The sequence below is a fragment of the Heptranchias perlo genome, chromosome 10 (genome assembly GCF_035084215.1).
Source record: "Heptranchias perlo isolate sHepPer1 chromosome 10, sHepPer1.hap1, whole genome shotgun sequence".
Classification (NCBI taxonomy): domain Eukaryota; kingdom Metazoa; phylum Chordata; class Chondrichthyes; order Hexanchiformes; family Hexanchidae; genus Heptranchias; species Heptranchias perlo.
In genome coordinates, this window is record NC_090334.1 from 26857090 (window position 1) to 26881397 (window position 24308).

General features: G+C 43.4%; 1 protein-coding gene across 3 annotated transcripts in view; it reads left to right on the forward strand.

Moving 5' to 3' along the window:
* Positions 1-24308, forward strand: part of fmn1 (formin 1) — a 449066-nt gene that overhangs the window by 181764 nt on the left and 242994 nt on the right. For 2 of the 3 annotated variants that reach the window (XM_067991365.1, XM_067991366.1), the window contains exons 4-5: positions 5591-6549; positions 20713-20863. In XM_067991365.1, the coding sequence (XP_067847466.1) occupies positions 5591-6549; positions 20713-20863 (1110 nt within the window). The remainder of the gene's footprint in view (positions 1-5590; positions 6550-20712; positions 20864-24308) is intronic. The other variant, XM_067991364.1, reaches the window with a different exon arrangement.

The following is a 24308-nucleotide window of genomic DNA, read 5'->3' on the forward strand; positions in this document are numbered from 1 at the left end:
GGGGAGATTTTTAAAACTATTTTCTTCCTTTTTGGGGTTTATTACACCTTCCAATGGACAGTTCTGATTCTTCCTGTGAAATTTAGAGTCAGTTAAAGGAACATGTACTAGAAGTTCCTAAAATAAAAACAGAAAATGCTAGAAACACTCAGCAGGGCAGGCAGTATTTGTGGAAAGAACAGACAAGCTAACGTCTTGGGTGCGGATTCATCGTTAGTTTTGATGAAGTGCTGAATGTTTTCAGCGTTTTTGGTTTTTGTTTTAGATTTCCAGCATCTGAAGCTTTTTGTTTAACAGAAAATAAAGTAGTGGCAATCTCTTATATTGAACTCATGGCCCTATCACTGCTCCTCCCAGCAACAGTATGCTGTGTCTCTCTGCACCCCATGGTCTGTCTGCGGAGCTCTGCCTTTTAATGTCTCCCGCCAATAGAAACAATTGATGTGCTGGTGGGTTCACGAAAATTTTAAAGAAAACTATAGACAGCTGTACTGGCTTTGACAACAGGAGTGCAGTAGATTGGCATATAGCTCCTGCTGCCAGCAGTATTGCTGTCCTGCTTCAGTCAGGACCTGCGTCATGAACCCACAATACTGTAGGTCCCATAATTGTGCATTATATGATATAATAATGTTATAATTTTAAAAACGTTAGTGTGTCCTATATACTTCATACTTCCTTACTAGCTTCATATCACTCATTGTCCATGCCTCTGCCTATTTCATTTCATTCTTATTTTCAATTTTAGTGCCAATAAGAAAAAGATTTCATTCTTTCACCTAGAATTATCTGTTGTACCTTGAACAATGCCTGAGAAGATTTGCTGGTAATATACTAGAAGTTTTGCAAGTAGCAAATGCCAAATTAATGTCTATAGCAAAAAAAAATTCCATCATGCCTCTTTGATTCAAAAAACAACTTAAATACTTCACTATCTCTGAGTGCATCTCTCATAAAATTATTTCCAAATCCTTTCAGCAACCCAGTTCTCCTCCTGCCCTCCCCCCACTGTAACAGCATAAACTCCAACTCACCATGAACAATGACACTGGTCATGTCTAGTATTTTGTTAGTGTGTCCTATATACTTCATACTTCCTTACTAGCTTCATATCACTCATTGTCCATGCCTCTGCCTATTTCATTTCATTCTTATTTTCAATTTTAGTGCCAATAAGAAAAAGATTTCATTCTTTCACCTAGAATAATGTTTTATTTTCATTCTTCGGCTCAATGTAGTTAATCTGCCCAAGAAAAAACATTGCAGCAAGTTCACAAAAAGCAGAACAAATCCAATCCAGCCAATTACTGCCCCATCAGTCTACTCTCAATCATCAGTAAAATGATGGAAGGTATTGTCGACAGTGCTATCAAGCGGCACTTACTCACCCAGTTGGGGTTCCGCCAGGACCACTCGGCTCCAGACCTCATTACAGCCTTGGACAAAAGAGCTAAATTCCAGAGGTGAGATGAGAGTGACTGCCCTTGACATCAAGGCAGCATTTGACCGAGTGTGGCATCAAGGAGACCTAGTAAAATTGAAGTCAGTGGGAATCGGGGGGAAGCATTCCAGTGGCTGGAGTCACACCTAGAACAAAGGATGATGGTAGTGGTTGTTGGAGGCCAATCATCTCAGCCCCAGGACAACCCTGCAAGAATTCCTCAGGGCAGTGTCCTAGGCCCAACCACCTTCATCAATGACCTTCCCTCCATCATAAGGTCAGAAGTGATGATTGCATAGTGTTCAGTTCCATTTGCAATCCGTCAGATAATGAAGCAGTCCATGCCCGCATGCAGCAAGACCTGGACAACATCCAGGCTTGGGCTGATAAGTGGCCAGAAAAGTGCCAGGCAATGACCATCCTCAACAAGAGAGAGTCTAACCATTCAACGGCATTACCATCAGTGAATCCCCTACCATCAACATCCTGGGGGTCACCATTGACCAGAAACTTAACTGGACCAGCCACATAAATACTGTGGCTACTGCCCTGGTCCTTCTAGGTGGTAGGGGTCGTGTACAAAATTATGAGGGGCACAGATAGGATGGATACTAAGGAGCTTTTTCCCTTCGTTGAGGGTTCTATAACAAGGGGACATAGATTCAAGGTAAAAGGCGGGAGGTTTAGAGGGGATTTGAGAAAGAACTTTTTCACCCAGAGGGTGGTTGGAGTCTGGAACTCACTGCCTGAAAGGGTTGTGGAGGCAGGAACTCTCACAACATTCAAGAAGCATTTGGATGAGCACTTGAAATGCCATAGCATACAAGGCTACGGACCAAATGCTGGAATATGGGATTAGAGTAGACAGGGCTTGATGGCCGGCGCGGACACGATGGGCCAAAGGGCCTCTATCCGTGCTGTATAACTCTATGACTCTATGACAAGAGCAGTCCATAAGCTGGGTATTCTGCGGTGAGTGATTCACCTGCTGATACCCCAAAGCCTTTCCATTATCTACAAGGCACAGGTCAAGATTGTGATGGAATACTCTCCACTTGCCTGGATGAGTGCAGCTCCAACAACACTCAAGAAGCTCGATACCATCCAGGACAAAGCAGCCCGCTTGATTGGAACCCCATCCACCACCCTAAACATTCACTTCCTCCACCACCGACCCACCATGGCTGCAGTGTGTACCATCTATAAGATGCACTGCAGCAACTCGCCAAGGCTTCTTCGACAGTATCTCCCAAACCCACGACCCCTACCACCTAGAAGGACCAGGGCAGTAGGCGCATGGGAACACCACCACCTGCAAGTTCCCCTCCAAGTCACACACCATCCTGACTTGTCGCTGGGTCAAAATCCTGGAACTCCCTACCTAACAGCACTGTGGGAGTACCTTCACCATACGGACTGCAGCGGCTCACCACCACCTTCTCAAGGGCAATTAGGGATGGGCAATAAATGCTGGCCTTGTCAGCGACGCTCACATCCCATGGATGAATTTTTAAAAAAAACTATCTCAAAGACTTGGTCACATTTTAGGCCTCATCAACAAATGCATCAAGTAATTCAGTAAATATAGTGGAACCTCGATTATCTGCACGCCCATTATTTGCATTCTCAATTATTCAGGAACATTTTTATGGAGTTAGGCTTAATTTTGCACAAAACAGCTGAAAAGCAATTGATGTTTAACATAGATTCTAGGTTCTTAGACCAGCAGTATAAGTAGTTGTTAACTGGAAGTCCAGTGTCTAGTGGAATTTACCATTCGTGGAGCTCTGAGATTTCACTTCAGGTCATGAGACCACTGGAAGTTAGTTTCAAATCCAGGAGACCAAAAAGGATTTGTTTTAAGAACATATGTTACTTTTGAAATGGAAAAACATAAATCCTGCCAGATTACGTACAGGGGAACTCTTAATTGCCAATTTCCATCATCTGTTTGTGTGTGGCGGGGGGGGGGGGGGTTGCATAGGGTTAGGGTTAGGGTTGGAGGGGGGTTGTGTAGAATTCCATTATGGCAGGCAACCAAGGTTTTATATACATTTTTGAAATCATTACTCATCAAAATAATATCTTTATTAATCAATGCTTTAATTTACATAGGAAACCTTATTGAGTTTAGAATCACTTTCTCATCCTTCCTTCCTCTCGCTATCTTAATTTCCTGTTTCTTTTTCTCTCTTGCTTTCTCCTGTTCTTTAACAATGCCACAGATGCAAAGTGAACAAAATGTGGCCATTAGAATGAAGATTGATATATCGCAATCCAGTTTCTAAAGGAAGGAAGGAAGTTGCTAATCATGGTTGTAAAAATTATAATTACAATGTATTTGTCGCACTCTGCTACAAATTGCAGTATCAGTTTAGTATTTGAATATAATCCGATATATGAACCATATTTTGTAAACAAATATATAGGAATTGGTTATGCATCAATACTTTGAATAAATATCCGAGCGCCAAAATTCCTCAGGTCCCGATTCCAGCAGCTATGCCGGAAGCACACCCAACAGTGTCCTCTGGCATTGACTCGTGTGTCATTGCAAAGGTACCTAATTAGAAGGGGGTGGCGGGGGTTGGGGGGGGGGGGTGCGTTGGAAGCAGGCACCACATCAGACATATCTCCGGTGCCATCCAGTAGTGAGCCTGGTGGAGTTTGTGGGGTTAGTGAGAGTTACCTCACTAGCAAAGGGCCAGCTGGTGCAAGTGCCACTTTGGCAATCGTCCTATCGCTCCCCTGAGCAAGAGGACTGAACTGGGTGGAAAAAAACAACTTTGAGCTATTCAAGGATACAGGCCGATCATCTTGGTTCCCACCTGTGAGGCTTATATATGCCCTTGTGAAGGCCTGTACACCTCCATTTGCTCAGCATACCAGCCACCAATACAATGTTGGATCCTGACTGATCAGCAGGAGTGGGAATTCTTGTGTTGGGAAGTCTCAGTTGCTGGCTCGCTCCCCTGCTCATCATTTGTTTTGTAAAGGCTGGACAGAAATTCTGCCCTTTTGAAGACAAACCGGGTATATGCCATTTTCCTGGAGATTCCGCCAGTCTTCTGCCAGAGGTACAATGAGAGACCTGCAGAATTTCAAGGCTCTGATCTCATTGGTAATCTGGGGTCAGAAATATGATTGCAATGTTTTATTGCTAAGGTGAGATGTATCTCATTAAGTTCATTGCTTAGCTACTGTCTGTAGAAAAGTGCTGAAAACACCTGCACCTTGGGGTCAGTCAGAAGCTAGAAAGCCAAATCACAAAACGGAATAATGCAAACCAAACATATGTGTTGAAATGTATAGTCCTAGATTTTATTGCACTACAACCATCTGTAATTTATAGTATCGCTGGTGGATGAAGAAGAAAAATGGAACAGGGAGGTCTACCACCAAATCTTCACCCCGAAACTGCTGACTGCTGTCGGAAGTTTTCTTCCCTTTCTCCTCCCTCAGCCGGAAACTGAACTGCCTGATCCTTGACCACCCTGCTTAAATAGTGGTGGGGGAGGGCAAGAGAAACTAGCTGATTTCCTTGTCGCTTGGTTGAAGTGCCGTCTACCATAGCTATCAGCAGAAAATGGGTGGTGGTACATGATAGGGCAATGGGAGGAAAGCTGCTGGTTGACAACAGGGGGAGGATCTAGAGGTGGCCACCTCTTTCACTCTTTTGACCCCATACCTGGTCTTGAAGGCCAGAGCCTTTTCCTGAATTTTTGTAAAAAAACAAAATCTCTCTGGCATTTCTATTCCCTTTAATGCTGCTTCCTCGTATTCTGGTGCTGCAGTGGCTGAACTGCTATGGCACTGCTGCAGGTCATTCCCTAGCAGCACCAGGATCCCTCAGTGTGACAGCAATACTGCCAGGCATCCATCCTGCATTTTTAATGAGCCCCGTTCCAGGAAGCCAGTTCAGGATTACCACAGGGTCAGGACAATGGGCAGAAGTCGCTCCTTGACCCACCTCCGGCGGTGAAGCCACATTGGAGGGAAATCTAGTTACTAGAATAAAAAACTTCAATGTGAAAATGATTGTAAAACTTAAGTAGCCAATATATAATTAAGGGACAGAAACATAATTATATGCTTGGATAAGTATATTTAATTTATGTTGATATTAATTTATGTACCGTTTCTCAACAGCACGAATTTGAGTTGAAACTTTTCCATATACGTGGGGAACATGCTGAAGCAATAGCTAAACTTGAAGAAACTGTTGCACAACTGAAAAATAACTTGGAAAATAAAACAAAAGAGGGGAAATCTGAAACAAGAGACATTGCTGTTTCCACTGTAGATGAATTTGTGCCAAAGACATTTCGCAACGTTTGCATACAAACTGACAGAGAAACATTCATACAGCCGAACCAAGAAGATGGAAAAATAGCCAGAAGCAATCTGAGTGCCCCAGGAAAGCTGAACCTTGCTTCCTTGAACTTAAATGGTCAATCAGCTCGCTCTCTACAGACTATAAATGAGGAAGCTTTATCACGACCACTTTCAAGCCAGTCTCAATGTTCTGCATCTCCACTCCCAGGCTGTGGACCACCACCTCCACCTCCACTCCCAGGCTGTGGACCACCACCTCCACCTCCACTCCCAGGCTGTGGACCACCACCTCCACCTCCACTTCCAGGCTGTGGACCACCACCTCCACCTCCACTCCCAGGCTGTGGACCACCACCTCCACCTCCACTCCCAGGCTGTGAACCACCACCTCCACCTCCACTTCCAGGCTGTGGACCACCACCTCCACCTCCACTCCCAGGCTGTGGACCTCCACTTCCACCTCCACTCCCAGGCTGTGGACCACCACCTCCACCTCCTCTCCCAGGCTGTGGACCTCCACTTCCACCTCCACTCCCAGGCTGTGGACCACCACCTCCACCTCCTCTCCCAGGCTGTGGACCTCCACTTCCACCTCCACTCCCAGGCTGTGGACCACCACCTCCACCTCCACCTCCACCATTTGTACTTGCTGGAAATTCAACTTTTCCTAATCTCAGCTTGTCTACAAACAGAGGTCCAAGGAAGCCTCTAATAGAACCACGTCGTCCAATGAAACCTTTATATTGGACAAGGATCCAGATAAAGGATGTCAGGTACTGAAAATAAATGCTAACTTTGCCGGCGTACATATAAACAGAATGGGAGATTTTAGCGGTGTTCCATTCATATAACCATTTGGAGCTACATTTACCATACAATTACCTTAATTTGTTAAATTTACTCAATACCACGTAAATGTGAATCACTTTATGGAAAAGGGAAGGGGTAAATTGTCATCTTCATCACGTGGGTGTTCTCTGGCGGAGCAGATCGCCCTCCTATTGTAGAACCTGACCCATGAAATTCATGGAATGAAAATCGGGCGGGTTCTATAACAGACGGGCGTTCTGCTCCACTAGATTACTGACCATGCACCAAAGACAAAAATTTTCCTGGAAATAATCAAATTAGCATAAGTTGAAAAAAAACAAGCTGCAATTTTGACGAATTTTTTATTCTTTCCATTTTAAACTGACTATACAACAGTGATAAATCATACAGCGTTTGTTTGGTGGGCTTTGCTCTTATTCTTTGAGATTTAACACTAGTTGTTTTTCACTACTGTAAAAGTTTACCTCTTGTCAAAACAGTGTTAATTTTATTAAATCCAGGCTAACTCTAACTGCTTAAAACATTAACTATAATTAAATGTTTGAGTGAGTCTGGATAAAAAGACCTTGAAAAACTATACTTTCTCAGCATTGTTTCTAATGCATTTTACAAAACACTAATAATTGTGAAGTTATTTTTCACCTACAAAGTTAAAATGTAGTAACATAAGCAATGTTTTATGGCATTTCAACCAGTAAGTGCTAGGAAATCTTGGAAGCAGCTTGGATCCCCCTATCCTGGCTACTACTTATACCTTCTGGAAGTAATCACAATTCCCTCCTTGCAGTGGCGACAGTAGTATTTTGAAATTGGAGGGGCTTGGCCTCTTGCCATAGTAAGTCAAGACTGTGGCTTATTCCTGTCGGCCTCTCACCTCTAAAGGCCAATGTGTCTCCTTCTTTTCAGTATCAAACTCACTGTCAATTTTTCAAATTTCTTTGCATTTTGCAGTACCCTAACTCCTGTAAATCTTGATTTTCAATCCGTTATGTTGATCCTCTATATTTTTTTTAATAATTTAAATTGTTCCTGATGGTAGACCTTTATTAGACTGGCTTCCTCTCAGTCCTTTCTCAGACTCTACTTTTCTAAATACCCATCCCTTATTCAGTGATGCCAAGAACATGGATTGGGGAGCCATCATTTGCAGCCTGGACTCTGACATGAGAATCACTGCACTGTTTTATTGGCAGTGCAGCTAACCCATTTGTCTCAGTTGCATCAATACCATGTGGAAAAACTTGTTTAATGAAGAAATAATGAGGATAAGCACTTTTCCTTCTCCTAATGGCCTAGAATCCCCACTACATTGTCTATTTGAGATATTACTTCCCCCCCACCCCCCACCACCCCACACCATCTCAATGAAGTCGGAGTTTATAACATAACAGAATCAAATTTGCAAAGAGGTTTTCTTTCCTCTTGTATTCCAGCTAAACAACAGAGAACAACAACATAAACAACATATACCTCCCTTTCTTTGCCCAAGCACAAGTCAGAAGGAGCATATCAGAACCACATTCTGCCTGTTCAGGCCACTATGTGCTGGGTCATTAGTATGGCCTGGTTGCACACCAAGCACTGCACCCACGCACCCCCCCCCCCCCCCCCCCCACCTCGGCAGGGTTTTGTGCTAGGAATCAGGGCATAATCAGGCACAGCTTCATGCCTGGCTGCTGGTTTAGGTCTTTCTGACTGCTGTTGGAGAACAGCAGCTGGAACGCCCCAACACCTGAAGATTCATTGGGTCTCTGAAAAAGAATTTGGAGACTTACCTATTAGGTCTTCCTTTCAATGCTGCCAGGCCCTTTCACACCTTACAGTTTGAGGAGGAGTTCTGACATAAGGCACAATACCAACTTCCTGGGCACTGCTTGGAAAAAATGAGGTGGGAGGGCCGTGAATGCCCTCCCCCGCCCCCCCCCCCCCCCGCCTCATTGACACCTCAATGCTGGCACTGTGCCTATTGCAAACATAGGCCTGCTCTACTCTTTTGGGGAAGCTCCAGAAATCCTAGGGCAACATAAAGTGGGTGCAGTCCAGACAAAATGGAGTAGATTTTCAACTTGATGCTTGGGCAAAAACTGACATTGCGGTTCAGCTGCCCATTACAGAAACTGTCCGATTTTCCTTTCTGTTAACTTGAGGGTAATATCAAGGCCATAGTCTCAATAATAAATTAAATAGCACTATAGTTCAATGGCTAATTAGTTACTCAAAGACATGTGGGGCAAGAATTCTTGATTTCGTTAATTTGAGTGAAAAGGTGGAATTGAGTAAAATGCTATGGAATGTAGGTAGAAAATACTAACAGACTATTCAGCTGTCTTTAATGTTGCTCTGAGGATTCCTACCCATTCAGAAGTTATCAGAAAGCTAGTAAAAATGCTGATATTTATTTGTTAAAGGTTACTAACGAGGAACTTGTGCAGCATTTTACAGCTGCAGAGTCAAATCAAAAAGTGACTATGTTATTACAAGTCAGATCTAATGATAATGAAGGGCAAAATATTGATCACTGCAGATATAAGCAGATGCCTGAGCAGCCCATAGATCCATTGGCCCCGATATTACCAGGGAGGCGGGATGTCAGTGGGTGGGGGGGGGGGGTTGGCGACTGGGCGCGTGGGCAACCCGCCCAGTAAAATCCGTCCATTCCCCACGCGATCGCGGGTAAATTGAAGCCACTTACCGTGGCTTCCGGGTTTCCTATCGTCAACCTGCGCAGCGGGCGGACTGCACACCCGCATCACAGGCTGTCAGCTGGAGGAGCCCTATTTAAAGGGGCAGTCCTCCAATGCTGCTCCTGCAGCAAACAACCAAAATTATACAATGGAGCAGACCAGGGGAAAGGCTGCTCCCAGATTTATTGATGCCTCACTCCAGGTCCTACTCGATGGGGTGGTGAGGAGGAGGGATATTTTCTACATGGCGGACAGGAGGAAGTGGCTTGTCTCTGCCACCAAGAAGGTCTGGCTCGAGGTGGCAGAGGAGGTCACCAGCAGCAGCAATGTCTCCCGCACATGGATCCAGTGCAGGAAGCGCTTCAATGACCTAACTAGGTCAGCCAAAGTGAGTACACTTACTCATTCTCCTACACTCCGTCTTCCACATCACCGCCCCCACCCGCAACTCCTTCTGCACTGCCAAAACTACTCTATCACATCACTCCTCACACCCACTCAAACCTCATCCTCAACTTACCTGCACTTACTTACCTCCCCAGTACTTAGCCCACCACTACCACTCAACCCAATTCTCATACAATGCCATGGCTCTGTCTCATACTAACCTCTGATGCATCTCTTTCACGGTCAGCCTCACCCAAACCAATGCATTCAGCGGTTGGCCACGTCACCATCCCTCACTCATGCCTCTCTACTTTCTCCCCTTATAGGAGAAGAAAGCCCAGAATGCACGGGAGAGGGCGAAGACCGGAGGGGGGCCGCAACATCTGGTCATCCTTACAGACGTGAAACAGGAGGCTCTAGAACTAAACCGCACCCTCAAGTGCCTGTCCATCGGGGCGTGAGACTGTCATCCGACAAACGGCTGGTGACAGAACTTTAACATTCAGCACTCACAATAGCGTATGATGTAAGCATGCCTTGCCATCTTCAGCACCTCAACATCTGTCATCATGGTTAATATTGCCTTCTGTTCTTTTACAGGGCCTTCAGCGACCGCTGTGACGGCGATTCCTCAGAGGACCAGCCGGCCTCTGAGGGGACACCGTCACATCTGAGCAAGCCAGCCACCAGCACAGATACACACACCTCAGTGGGTCCCCGTCCTCAGTTAGTTGGGGTCGCACATGGTGAGTCACCATATACGTGAGCACGAGCAGACATTGGTGGCAGGGACAGCTGTGTTCCAGGCTCTGTTCAGCTGGACACAGATGCTGAACCCTGGGGGCCATCGATGAAAAGGAGAATGATCGAGGGGCAGCAGCGCATTTGCGAGGTGCTGGAACAAGTGCCACGCGCACTCTCCACAATCGCGCAGAGGATGGAGGAGTCCAACTCCTGCATGAGCGGAATGGTGCCACAGGTACAGGAGGGAATCTCTGAGATACTGTCACAGGGACGTGAGGGCATCTCTGAGATAGTGTCGTGGCTAAGTGCGGGAATGTCTGCGATGGAGGGAAGGCTAGCCTCCATCGAGCTTCAAGCACGGCTCACCAATGAGTCCATTGAGGCCCTGACAACGGCCCTTCGGACTCAGGGTGAGCAACATTCTGCCGCCTTAAACAGGCAGGTAGATACTCTGGCACCGGCCTTACAGGGCTTCACACATGTCCTCCAAACTGTCGTCCAGCAGAGTGGTAGGAGTGATGTGGGCCTGGACCAGGAGAGGGATGATGGCGAAAGGGGACAAGGAAGTGGGGACGTCACTCAAAGCGCCCCCACATCTTACCCGTTGCCCCCTCTCAACCAGTACCTGCAATGCTGCTTCCTCTCCAGGTGGCCGAGTCTGTCTCTGCTCAGGTGCAGGAGGAGCAATCTTTGGGGGGGCCCTCACCGGCACCGAATCTCAGAGGGCGTAGGCCCAAAGCATCTAATCGGTCAGGGCATGAACAAGAGCAACCTGTCACTACCTCTGCTGCAGCCACAGGAGAGGCACCACGTAGGAGTACTCGTAAGCATAAGGCGAAAGTTTTGTGAGCACAAAGGGGATGCACAAGGGTGTTTGACGGTTTGTCATGTTTTTTATTTATATTTGATTTTTGTTAATGGCACGTTAAATATTATTATTGTCACCACTACTGCCACATCTTGGCCATTCTTGACTGGCTTGTGTAATAAGTCCCTTTAATGAGGTTCACCATGAACACCCACACTTGATGCCACCCATTGGGTCACCCTACAGTGGGTGTATGTGTAGTTGCACGACTATTTTGTGCAGGTGCCTGTGGCGCAGCACTGTGTTGTGGAGCTCCACGTGGCGGAGGTGGACAGCGTGCCTGGCGAGGCTGGTGATGTTGCTCGTCCTCGGATGAAGTGATGAATGCAGCTACGGCGCTCCCCCATCCTGACGGTGTGAGTTTGAGGAGGTCCACAAAGTAGGTAAATGTGTTTGCACAGCAGAGTTTTTGGTATAAATTAAGAATTTTGAGTGGAAAGACAAAGGTGTTGCCACCAAAACTTTGTCTGAAGTGACAGAGTGCCCTGCTGCAACACATGAGGTTTTCCCCCCAACTGTCAAATAATCCTTTGCATCTCCCACTGGCTGCTGGCTGAAACACGTCTGCTCCAACAGGGAGTGTTTCCCACAGCACAGGAAACACTGAGGATCCTTAAAAATTGCACCCCTGCCAAAATCTCCACTCAATGAGGTCTGTGAAGTACCTCAACTATCTGACTAACTATCTAAAGCAGCATCCCGCCGGCTTTAATTGTGCGCGCACCCCCGAACGCGTCACTGAGGAACCCGGAAGTCAGCGTGTAGGAGCCGGGCTCCGAACCCACTCCGGGATTCTGCCATTTTAGGAGCCCCGTCCCCAACGCACCCACTCGGCCATCCGAAAATCAGCTCCATTATGTTGACCTGAAATGGGGTATGGTGCAAAATAAGAATATTTTAATCAAGCTAATTAGCAAATTGTTGCCTTTCTATTCTACTTTAAAAGCAATGGGCCAGCAGTGGCAGATGCAGAAATTTACAAAGGAGATGCAAATGCTGAAGGCATACATTTATTTTCTGGTGCATCCTCTCCCCACCCCCCTGCCTTTACCACCAGAAAATACTTACCTTTTTAAAACTTTTTTTCTATATCAGCTGCAGTATGCTACAATGAAATTCCTCAATTCATTATTTTTAGCACTTGTTTTGGATAGTTTTCTTAAAGTAGCATTACACAGTAATTCAACGTGAACATTGACAACAATGTAGGATACTAATTTGAAGTGGTAAATTCATAAGATTTAATGGTAACAAACAACGGTAGGGTTTAGGAAGTACAATTTCATTTTGAATTTTTACAATGTTGTAAATTGCACCTGGTTTTAAAGTAACAATATCATTAAAAACTGTTTAAAATATAAGCAAAGGCCGATCACTATGTTGGGGGGCACATTACAGGATATTCAGCAGGCAACTGCAATACAATTTCACCCCACAACTAAGAACTATACTCAGTTCAAAAGTAGTTATCTGAGTGTGAAACTAGGGGATAGAGTTCACGAACTAATGCTCTGCATGATTTTTGGTTTATTAAAATTAATGGACAGAATACTGTATAGGAATCACTGACCTCCATTCCTGAATTCCTAATATGTGCTCCTATCACATGAAATACTGCACTGGCAGCGTTAATTTGTACAATCTACCCATGTACTTAAAGGGTGAAAATTATCCAAGTAACATTCCCTTTCACATAAATTCTTCTAGTAAGAAAATTCTTGATAATTTGAAGATAGTCAGTTCTTTAAAGTCTGATCTCCACATTATCATATACTGATCATATACACAAGTGGTGTAGACGAGGTGAAGTCATTGATTTAAAGCTCATTGATTTAATAGGTAGGAAAACAGCAGATGAGAATTTTCCTACGGTTGCTGTAACAAACTTTTGGAGTTTGGAAAATAAATGTTCTTTCAATCTGCAATTGTGCCATAGTGCACTAAAGCTATTATCACTGATTGCATAAAATGCGCATTGAATCATAGAATGGTTACAACACGGAAGAAGGCCATTCGGCCCGTCAAGTCTGTGCCTGCTCTCTGCAAGAGCAATCCAGTTCGGCACACCCCCCGCGCTTTCCCCGTAGCCCTGCAAATTTTTTCCCTTCAAGTACTTATCCAATTCCCTTTTGAAAGCCATGATTGAATTTGCCTCCACCATCCCCTCAGGCAGTGCATTCCAGATCATAACCACTCGCTGTGTAAAAAAAAGTTTTTCCTCATGTCGCCGTTGGTTCTTTTGCCAATCACCTTAAATCTATGTCCTCTGGTTCTTGACCCTTCTGCCAATGGGAACAGTTTCTCTCTATCTACTCTGTCTAGTCCCTTCATGATTTTGAATATCTCTATCAAATCTCCTCTCAACCTTCTCTGCTCTAAGGAGAACAACCCCAGCTTCTCCAGTCTGTTCATGTAACTGAAGTCCCTCATCCCTGAAACCATTCTAGTAAATCTCTTCTGCACCCTCTCTAAGGCCATCACATCCTTCCGAAAGTGCAGTGCCCAGAACTGGACACAATACTCCAGTTGTGGCCGAACCAGTGTTTTATAAAGGTTCATCATAACTTCCTTGCTTTTGTACTCTATGCCTCTATTTATAAAGCCCAGGATCCTGTATGCTTTTTTAACCACTTTCTCAACCTGCCCTGCCACCTTCAAAGATTTGTGCACATATACCCCCAGATCTCTCTGTTCCTACACCCCTTTTAGAATTGTACCCTTTAGTTTATATTGCCTCTCCTCGTTCTTCCTACCAAAATGTATCACTTCGCACTTTTCTGCGTTAAATTTCATCTGCCACGTGTTTGCCCATTCCACCAGCCTGTCTATGTCCTCTTGAAGTCTATTACTATCCTCCTCACTGTTCACTACACTTCCAAGTTTTGTTATCTGCAAATTTTGAAATTGTGACCTGTACACCCAAGTCCAAGTCATTTATATGCATCAAGAAAAGCAGTAGTCCTAGTACCAACCCCTGAGGAACGTCACTGTATATCTCCCTCCAGTCCGATAAACAACCGTTCACCACTATGCTCTGTTTCCTGTCACTTAGCCAATTTTGTATCCATGCTGCCACTGCTCCTTTTATTCCATGGACTTCAACTTTGATGACAAGCCTATTATGCGGCTGTTTATCAAACGCCTTTTGAAAGTCCATATACACCACATCAACCGCATTGCCCTCATCGACCCTCTCTGTTACCTCATTAAAAAACTCAATCAAGTTAGTTAAACATGATTTGCCTTTAACAAATCTGTGCTGGCTTTCCTTAATTAATCCACACTTGCCCAAGTGACTATTAACTTTGTCCGGGATTATCGTTTCTAAAAGTTTCCCCACCACCGAGGTTAAACTGATTGGCCTGTATTTGCTGGGTTTATCCTTACATTGAGGTTTTATATTGCACATTATTAAAATTTTAAATTCAGGAAGTGATGCAGTACATCAAAATAATTTGATCAACTACCATATGGAAACTGCAACTAGTGTCAAGAATTGACATCTTTATCTGAAATGCACTTCAAACCGCTAAAAAAATCATTGTCTCAGGAATCACACATTTGAAGAATGTATGTTTCTGCTATTTTACTAACGGTTCATTAATTTCAATCACAAAAAATACATTTCTCTTATTTTTCAGAAAATAGGAATTTTGTCCTGTGTTGGTTACCACAGGACTCATTAATCTTGCCAAAAGGATGGCAAATTAGTGAGTGGCAGAAAGTTGTGCAAGGTATAGGAATTTTTAAAAAAATACTTAATGGCGTTGCAACATGTTTTAATGAAAAAAGTATGTTTACCTATTATTTATTGGGTGAAGTTCCCTTAACCACAAAATAACTAATATTGGGTGGTGCAAGAAAATGAATAGCGCAAGGGCTAAGTTACAGCAGAGCACTGTGCTGAGAGGATACCCTACTTAAAAATCATTACAATTTAGAAACCTTAGCTGACTAAAGTCGATTCAGACAATGGTTATATTCATAAATAGTTAGTATGTATTTGCTAAGAGCTTTCTAAAAACCAGTAATATTGGGCTTGGCTTAAATCCATTTAGGAAGAGGCTATATCAACTCATGTTTGTTGAAATCATTCTATGTGATATTAGTAATAAATAGATTTGTTACTACTGTCACACTTCACAATTTTAACCTAATTGTGTTTAAAATTAAAGCTATGTTCGTTATTTAGCAATCTTTTGTTTCATACAACAATTCATGGTGCAAAGTTTCTGGTCAGCACAAATGTTTGTGGAATCAAGTTGAGAAATCAGGCAAGGATCATTTTGTTAGATCCCTACCCGATTCATGCTGTGCTTTAATTTCCAGTCTAAGTTTAAATACTATTTAAAGCAGTTCACATGTGGTTTACCACAGGATCGCAGTACCCTTAATGCATTGTAAGGGGCTTTACTTCAGGTCGCCCGTGCTGCTTCCCACCACCCCTTCTGATAGGCGCTTAAGATGCATCCATAATTCCATGGGCACCCACTTGCATTATTTAAAGTAGGTGACCTCCCCTTGAGCCCGGATACCTAGTTAGAGTCAGCAGTGGAGTTCACCAGCATGTGCTACACAACACTTGCACCAGCAAAGTGGTTTTGTAGATTTTTAGGGCCATTGTAAATTGAATGAGCACAAACAGTGACAGGCAGGTGGCCAACTTTCAGCCCATCCTATGTATCAGTAAATGACCATGCATTATGCAGCTGAGTTGTGTTAAAATGATTTGCTTCGTGAAGTCTTTTTAAGATGCCAATATGTTAAGTGCTCCAGTTGTAACCTGCAATACAATTGTGTGCCTTGCTAGAGTATCAGCATGTCTGGTAATATTGAAAGAGCTCTAAAGGCTTTGCAGTGAGCTGCAGTTAACATGTAGCAGGTTGATGGGCATTAATTTGTGGTATGCATACTTGGACCATCTAACTGGTATATGGTACTACGAGACTGCACCTTAACAGCTTTCTTAAGATCTATCTGTCCTCAGGCCCTGCAGTTACCATACACAGTGTTACCCCTGGCTTCCATCGCCTTCCAGGTATGTTGTATTGCTGTAATTTGGGAAGGGTACCCTGGAGTGTCAGAGTGCAATCCACCTCACAGCCAGCTCATGAAGCAGCACCTGCACTTCACTATTTATGGAACAGAGGGTTCAGGTCCTGCACCATTCCATCACTTGTCCATAGGTTCCATTTCCCACCTCTATATTTTTGTTGCCATTCACTATTTTTGGCTCCATACAAAGCGACTTACCTTTAATTGGTTATATCCCTTTAAATGGCTGCTGGAGTACTTTAAGAGTTGTAGCTGTAGCAGTAGCAATGCTGGGATTCCCGTGCCACTTCCCACCCATTGTTCAAATTTTCAGTGGTAGGCTCAGTTCATGTTGGAAGCTCATTCTGCAGGGTCAATACAACATGCCTAAGTTGAGCGACCACAAATTGCACACTCTGCCATTTCCACCACCGCTGCAAACATTGCAGAAATTCTACCTCCAGGTCAACAAGTTTATGGCTGGACTTTCTCTCATCGACTATGAATGAATGGAAAATCGCAGCTACGGTTTTTAAAAACTAGTGATTTTGAACAGCTTGCTTCATTTTGTAAATGTTCCTGAAGCATGCAAATAATTTTGGAGGACTCTATTTGGAATACAAGATTGAACTTTCTCCTTAATATGATGGAGAAAGCCTGTTTTTTTTAGTACATTTAAAATACCAAACCACAATTTTCATCCCAGTAACTCCCATGTCCCCTAGCACTAGTTGGAATCTGAAAACAGTGCTCCCAATTAACAAAATTAAACCTTTTTATTTAATTGTTGTATTTTCTACACAAATACGATAGTTTTGCTTCAAAAATTCTACTCTGGCACCACGCCTGTGCTGCATCAGATGCTGTAATCCCTGATAAAGCTAAGACACAAGTTTAAAATTGACAAGCCTCAAACAGGGATTAGAATATCTCTTGCTCCCCACACCCCCCCTCACCCCACCCCAATCCAAGATATGTGGACAATCCTGTCAGCAAAAGCAGTTGATGCTGTGTCAATTAACTGCTTCAAAAAGAATGTGGACAAATATCTGATTAGCAGTGAGATTGGAAGTTAGGTAGCTGCAGACTGGAATATTTTATAAAACACTGATTCCAGTTCTGCTAGGGCTAGAGGATAAGGTAGTTGTGGTGGGTTTCTATGGAGGGTAGCAGACGAGGGTTAATTAGTGCAGATGTTTAGGCACATAAATATTCTGAAGATTTATTTGATTATCTTTCAGATCAGGGTGTATTTATGCAGAATTTTCATCAGGAAAGGAATAGATGGATGGAGAACTTTTTAGGGTTGATTATACATTGTCAAGCAGAAGAAGCAGGCTTGATGTTGCTGAAAGACACTTCGTCATTCCATGTTTTCTATATTCCTGTTATTCACTGGCTATGCATGAACCACCACTTCTCAATCACTGCCACAAGTTAGAACTTATGGCAATTTCATGGCTGGCATGCAAAGGATTTCTGTGGATGTTATTTGCAAGTCTCATTAAAATGTGCCCAACCCTCTACATTGTGCAGCCATGCAAATGATGGACTTAGAATAGAGTAACGTCATCTGTCCTAAATCCCATCAAATTTGCCTAGGAGTCCACCAATGTAATGAACGCCGGTATTAACAGATGTTTCTGCCGGGACCTGATGACACGACTGGAAGTAGTTTCTTAAAGGGGAACTGCAAAAACTCTTGTAGCTGTAACTTCTCTTTCTCCATGTTTCTGGAATTTTTTTCAGGGCTGCACCATGGAAACTTCAGGGTTCATACTGCAGTATTTTGGAAGACTCCATTTCCAATAAACAAATTTTGGGAAACATCATCTAAGGCTTAAGAATGGGATTCCTGATGGGCATTCCTATGTAACTGCTCTATGTGTTGGAGAGAGATGAGCAAGAGGCGATCATGAAAGCTAGGAGAATCAGGCAGCACTGGAAAAGAGCCAGACCCTCGAGGCAATACCCTGTGAGCAGAGTCTACAGACCACAATGCTCGTTATCCAACATATCATTACAGTTATGTCTCCGGAGGCTTCATTTCACTCCTGAAGCCCTGGAAGAGCTTTTCCACCCTCCTACAGGTTGAGCTGCAGAGCACATCAACAACAAGAACAGTGCTCACAATATAGGAGGAAGTAGCAACTATGCTTGAGTTTTTTGCGGGTCATTCTAGGGAGCTACTGGTGACTTCTCCCATCTTAGTCAATATACTGCTGCATTGGGTAGGTTACACCTTGCACCTTAGTTGATCTTGTTTGACACTGGAGCCAGGCAAATGAGTCAGCAGGCTATCAATTTTTACAGCATTGCAAGCTTTCCTGAAGATTTTGGGGTAATCAACTGCACACTTGTGGCAAACCATGCCCTCATGTCAACCCTCACCATTTCATTAACCATAAGGGATTTCATTCCTTGAATATGCAATTGGTCTGCGACTATAGACACAGCTCCTTCCACGTTAATACCATGTTTGCAGGGAACTGCCATGACTCCTTTATTATTTGGCCTTCTATTATTCTTGCTGACTTTTATGATCAAAGTCAAGTCACTGGATGGCTACGTGGTGGCAAAGGTTGCCCAGTGCTGCCCTGGCTCACGACCCCACCATGTTGTACCACTAATGCAGTAGAAGCGTGTTACAATGAAGCTCATATCTGAGCTAGAATCATGATCAAGCAAGCTATTGGTATGTCGAAAGGAAGATTTAAATGCCTTAACAGATCAGGATGCTCCTAGCAGTATCAAGAATAGTTGTAGCCAGGTGTGCAAAATTTTTTCTCTGCAAAAAAACTTGCAGATAGATATCTCTGAGAAGGAAAGAGAGGCAAAGGAACCATCGAGGCAGAAGAAGGGGGACATGAAGAACATGCAGCAGCTTTACAATCAGCTGCAGGTTAAGAGCTTAGAAGCAGACATGTTCGAGAAACCTTCTGTCCCGTATGATCCATCTGTTGCCATTGTATTTCAAACATCGGGATCGCCATTCTCAAAAGCTCGGGTTCCATTTTCAGTCCCTCCACATTTATTGGCATCCATGACTTCTGAAAGAACTGAATACAATAAATGTTATTAATACTGGAAGTTCCAGCTTACATTGTGATGATGAAATAATAGTGTGTATCACAGCAGTAGATCCTACCTTTGGTGTCCTTGTCAGATCTTTGAACTTTTTCCTACATTGCAGGGGTGTCCTTGGGGTCATGGAGGTTCCTACTGTCAGTGGCACTTCTTTCCAAATTGCTTGAGCAGCACTGTTTGCAGGGTTTTTCCTACTTATCCCAAAATTGAATCTCTCCTCTGCCTCATCTCAGATAATAATTCACTGTCAGCTCTTTTTCTCCTATTTGCTGTTGCCGTACCAGGTTACAGACCTTATCCCTTTAAGTGCAGGCTGTCTTTAAATCAGGACACACTACATCTTTCTCTGCTACACCCTCCCTTGAGTTTTCCAGACCTACATGGGTGTATCAGGCCTATTGCTGACAGGGCTCACTGAGTTTATCTTGTTCATGTGCTGAATGATCATTGTAAGAATATTGCTCAGGATATTTTACACTGTTCCTAACATTGAACATACTACATGTAGACATTGTGGCCTAAATATTTGGGGGGAACCAATTCTGGGAGCAGAGGGGGTGCAGGGTATGATCCCTGCACCTGAATGATGAGTCCCGAGGCGCCCTCTATATTGAGCCTCGGGCTTCATTTCTCTGGAGCCTGCGAGTTATGCAGAGCTGCCGGTGAAGAGTAATTGAAGATTGGGCCACTACAACGCTAGCAGCAGCCCTCAGGTAAGTAAGGAAGGGGAGGCAACCAGATTGGGAAGGATGGGTGATCGGCTGCCTCAGGGCAAACCATTCTTGCAGTGGGGGCATCAAACAGGTGTTGGGCCCCTTATTTGCATATGCAGGGGGCCTAACGCCTGTTTCAGGCGTGCGCACTGTATACCAACGTTTTGGCCTTTACCAATATGGCGGGCTGCGCAATTCCAGCTCATAATGAGTGTACGCTTCCTGCCCGCCATATTGGAGGCTTAGGAGGAAGCTTAGCCCAAGAAAAATGGGCGATGCAAGGCCAAATTTCTAGGCTTGTGTATCTCAGATGTAAACAAATAAAATTGTTTTTGGATTTTGACCAGCTAACTGTCTTAAACAATTTATTGAGATTAGCCCCAAGGTTCAGTATTATGTGTTTCTTTATAAAACTAGACATGAGACTTTTTAAAGGTTTTGTGGTACTGCTCATAAAGTTTTTTTCCTTTAGCTTTTAAGCTACTGTGTTTACAAAACCTTCTTGTTGAATCAATGTGACTACCTTACAGGTTAGTTACTCTATAAATGCGGAGTTTTGTAAATGGTTATTCATTTTATTCTTTCCAGAGATGCTAAAGTATCAACCATTTGGGAATCACTGGAAGAGCCTTGTATCCAAGATGCTGAAGAATTTGAAGAACTCTTCTCTAAAGCAACAATGAAGGAGAAGAAGAAGCCTTTGTCAGACACCTACCAAAACACAACCAAGACTAAAAAGGTTAGTTTTAATGTCAAAAAGGCTACATTTATCACAGGATACAGAATTAGTTCTACCATGGATTCTCAACTACAGAAAACATAGGGTATCCTCAAATAAACCAAATCTAAGTGACAATCAACTTTTCAAACTGGAAAGGATAAATTTTAGGACACTAGCGAGATGAAATTACATTGTGTGATATTAGAATTCAACCACATTAATTGCAGATTTGAGTTAACACATCTGTATGCTGATATCACACAGTGTGATTTTAACCTCATAGATTTGTTTATCTTTAAATTTACATTTTTGGGTGAAATTTCATGTTCATTAAGGAGGGGGTGTCACTTTGGAATTACTGCCAAGTGACAGTATATCATAACTTCTACTTTGCCTCAAAATAGGGCCAGATTTTGCTCTGAGCAGCGAACAAATGGCCCCCCCCCATTCATTGGACTTGGACTTGTCCATGGGCTTTTGCACTGCAAGTTCCTCTTATCTGGTCCTCAATCCAGGGCTGCGTCCTCTCCTGGGCATCTGGGACCTGTGTGAACGGGGCAAGCTGCTGTGTATCCCCATAACCAATCAGATTGAAACATCGTTAATAAGCAGCACAGACACAGAACCAGGAAGCGTAAGTTAGAATAGTAAATTCAATGTAAAATAAGTTACAGAAAGCAAAATAAAGAGAGGGTAAGAAATATTGAATTAAAAGACAGAGATAAAAGTGACAGAAAGAACATTTTTTTTAGATGTCCAACAGCAATCAAAATGTGAAGGAATGAAACTCCACACTTGTAAAAGTAGATTTTCTGTGCTAGAAAGGTTGTTTGGCAGTCATTATGATTTAACCACGCAGTTAAAATTTTGGTTAGACTAAAAAAAAAATGGACGTACCTTTTTCTGGGGAGATTAGTTTGTTTCCAGCAGGGCAGGAGAGGAACTTCATGTCGTTATAGTCATTTCAATGGTGAGTCAGCTGGCGTGACCTCCTTCCCTCAAAGCATCTGGACGAGCAGGGCATCTGGTAGGGGAACTTCGGATTTCTGCTTTTAACTGCACATGTGCAGCCACTGGAAGTTCCGCTACCATTTGCACTGAAATAACGGTGAGTGCTGTTAGGCTCACTGTTATTTTTAGAGCAAATCCCGGGCCGATGTATCTTAACCCCAACCTCAGAAGAGCAGCCTCTACTGAGCCAGTGTAAAATTTACCTTTCCTCACATCAATCATCCTTATGGCCCCTCTTATGCCAGTATTAGCCAGCTTATGTAAATTGAGACCTTTTTTTTTACTGTAGGCCCATGTTCTCCAGAAACTTTGTTAAAATTGTTAAACTCATTTCAAAAAAGAACTTCTACAGTTAGCAGAGATAGGAAACTCTCAGAATATTACTCTGAGCTGGATGCAATGCTAGACTCTTTCCTAACTTGTTTGGGTGTGCTAAATGTGTTTTTTAAAATTTCTTCTATAGTTTTTTTTAACAATTAAAAATCAATTACATCTAATAGTTTCTAAAATTTTAGAAAGTGTGGATATAAATGTAAATGTAGATAAGATAGTCAGATACAACTGTTTTTGCTTCTGTTGGTTATGTGGGGCTTTGAAAGCATAAGCCAAAAAAGATCCTTTATTTTTCTGAGGTGATATATTAGGCAGATAACCATCTTATATCCTCCAGAAATGAACAGGAAGATCTGTTGCAACTGCAGATTTTTATTCCGTCATAAGCAAACAAAAAAAAAAATTAAACTATCTAATATTACAGTGCAGTAACATCTGCACTTTTAATAATGTTGTGATGTTGAAGTATGAAGAGCAATATTACATGGTATGTGGGATTTCACTAAATAAATCAAAAGTTACATTTTATATTTTGCAGATGTAAGTAATCCAGAGCATAAGGTTTTCAATATGATCAATATGAATCTTATTGTCTTATCTTGGATTGTGATAATATGACTGAATAAGTTTATTTTTAATCCAAATTCAGATTATTGAGGGTAGAAATTGCATTGAACTGGGAGAGCAGGCAGAAATGCTGCGGCGTGGGAATTCTGCCATTGTGACCCACAGTTGACCCTGTTTCAAATACCGGGGAAGGGGGGTCATTTAAATATTTGGGGCTGGCATCTACATCTTTAATGCCACAATAGGGACACCCTGGCCCATGAAGGAAGTACAAATCAGGATGGCAGAGGGGGATCCTGAGGTCCAGATTGGGCCAAAGGAAAAGAAACAAATAGAGGGGCAAACTGGTTAAGGTAATCGATCCCTCTGGGATTGACTACCTTTGTTTCTGTTACTTCTCGAGTCATCCCGTAGACCCACAGTGGAACCTATGCCTGCTGGAATACAGAGTTCTGCGGCTAGGAAATGCTTTTTAAAGCCTTTTTTTTTGTCATTCTGCCTATGGGCTTGCTTCTCACTGCTTTTCACAAGATCAGACCATGAGCAGATTTTCTGATTCCCCATTCTAAGCCAACGGTTCACAGGAGCAGGTATGGCAATCCCAATAGGCATACCTTTGTATGCCATTATCATGAAAGAGGAGGAACACCACAGAAGACTCGGGCAGTATTTATTGCAAGAGGCATCACAGCGCATGCCGTCACTGAAATCTTCTCTTACGTGGAGCAAGTCTACCTTTGACAGTATAGCCTTACCTCCTTCTCCACCACTTCTAAATAAAGGGACATTCCTTCAAACCACTAACCTTCTTACCACAAAACAACACAGCAGCTCCTTTTTGCCCCCACATGATCCAATCATCATCACCTAATGAAGACATCAGCACCACATAAGTGCACCCTTTCCTTTCTAGCTCTAACCTCCATCAGTAACCAAGTGTCATGTGAGTGCACATTTTATTTTATTACAGTGAATTCCAAAGCGCACAATATCAACCTACTCTTTCTTTACTCTGTGCTTTCCCTGGGTGCCTACTAACCTATTCTTGTGCTTTGTGAGGCCATGATTGCAGGAGGTAGTTAACTGCTCATGCTTTACAAAAAATGCTCATGAGACTGAGGTGGCCCTTGCCTGAAGGCAGCTTGCTCCCACCTCTGCTGGTTGCATCTCTTGAGCTGCTGGGCAACCTGGTTTCACCTCCCTTGTTCCGCTCGTCTGGTGCTCTGAGGGAAGCGGGAACCCCAGCATGCATTACTCTACCAAGCGATGGTAATATCAGTCAGGACTCTATTGCTATTCCACTTGGCCCTAATTTGGTGGCCCCACTGATGAACAGGATGGCTAGTCTAAGAGCAACTATCGGATCCTGAAGGTCCTGAGACACAGAAATGCCATGGTCTGGAAGCCGCAATTCATGCTGCACTTCATTATGTTTCCCACTGCCTCTAGAGCTGCTGTCTATGCTTCATGGGCGGTGGAGGCAGTGACTGGTCTCTGGAAGCTTCTTAGATCTCCTGCGGAGTCCAATGAGGCTGCCACTTAGTTCATTCAT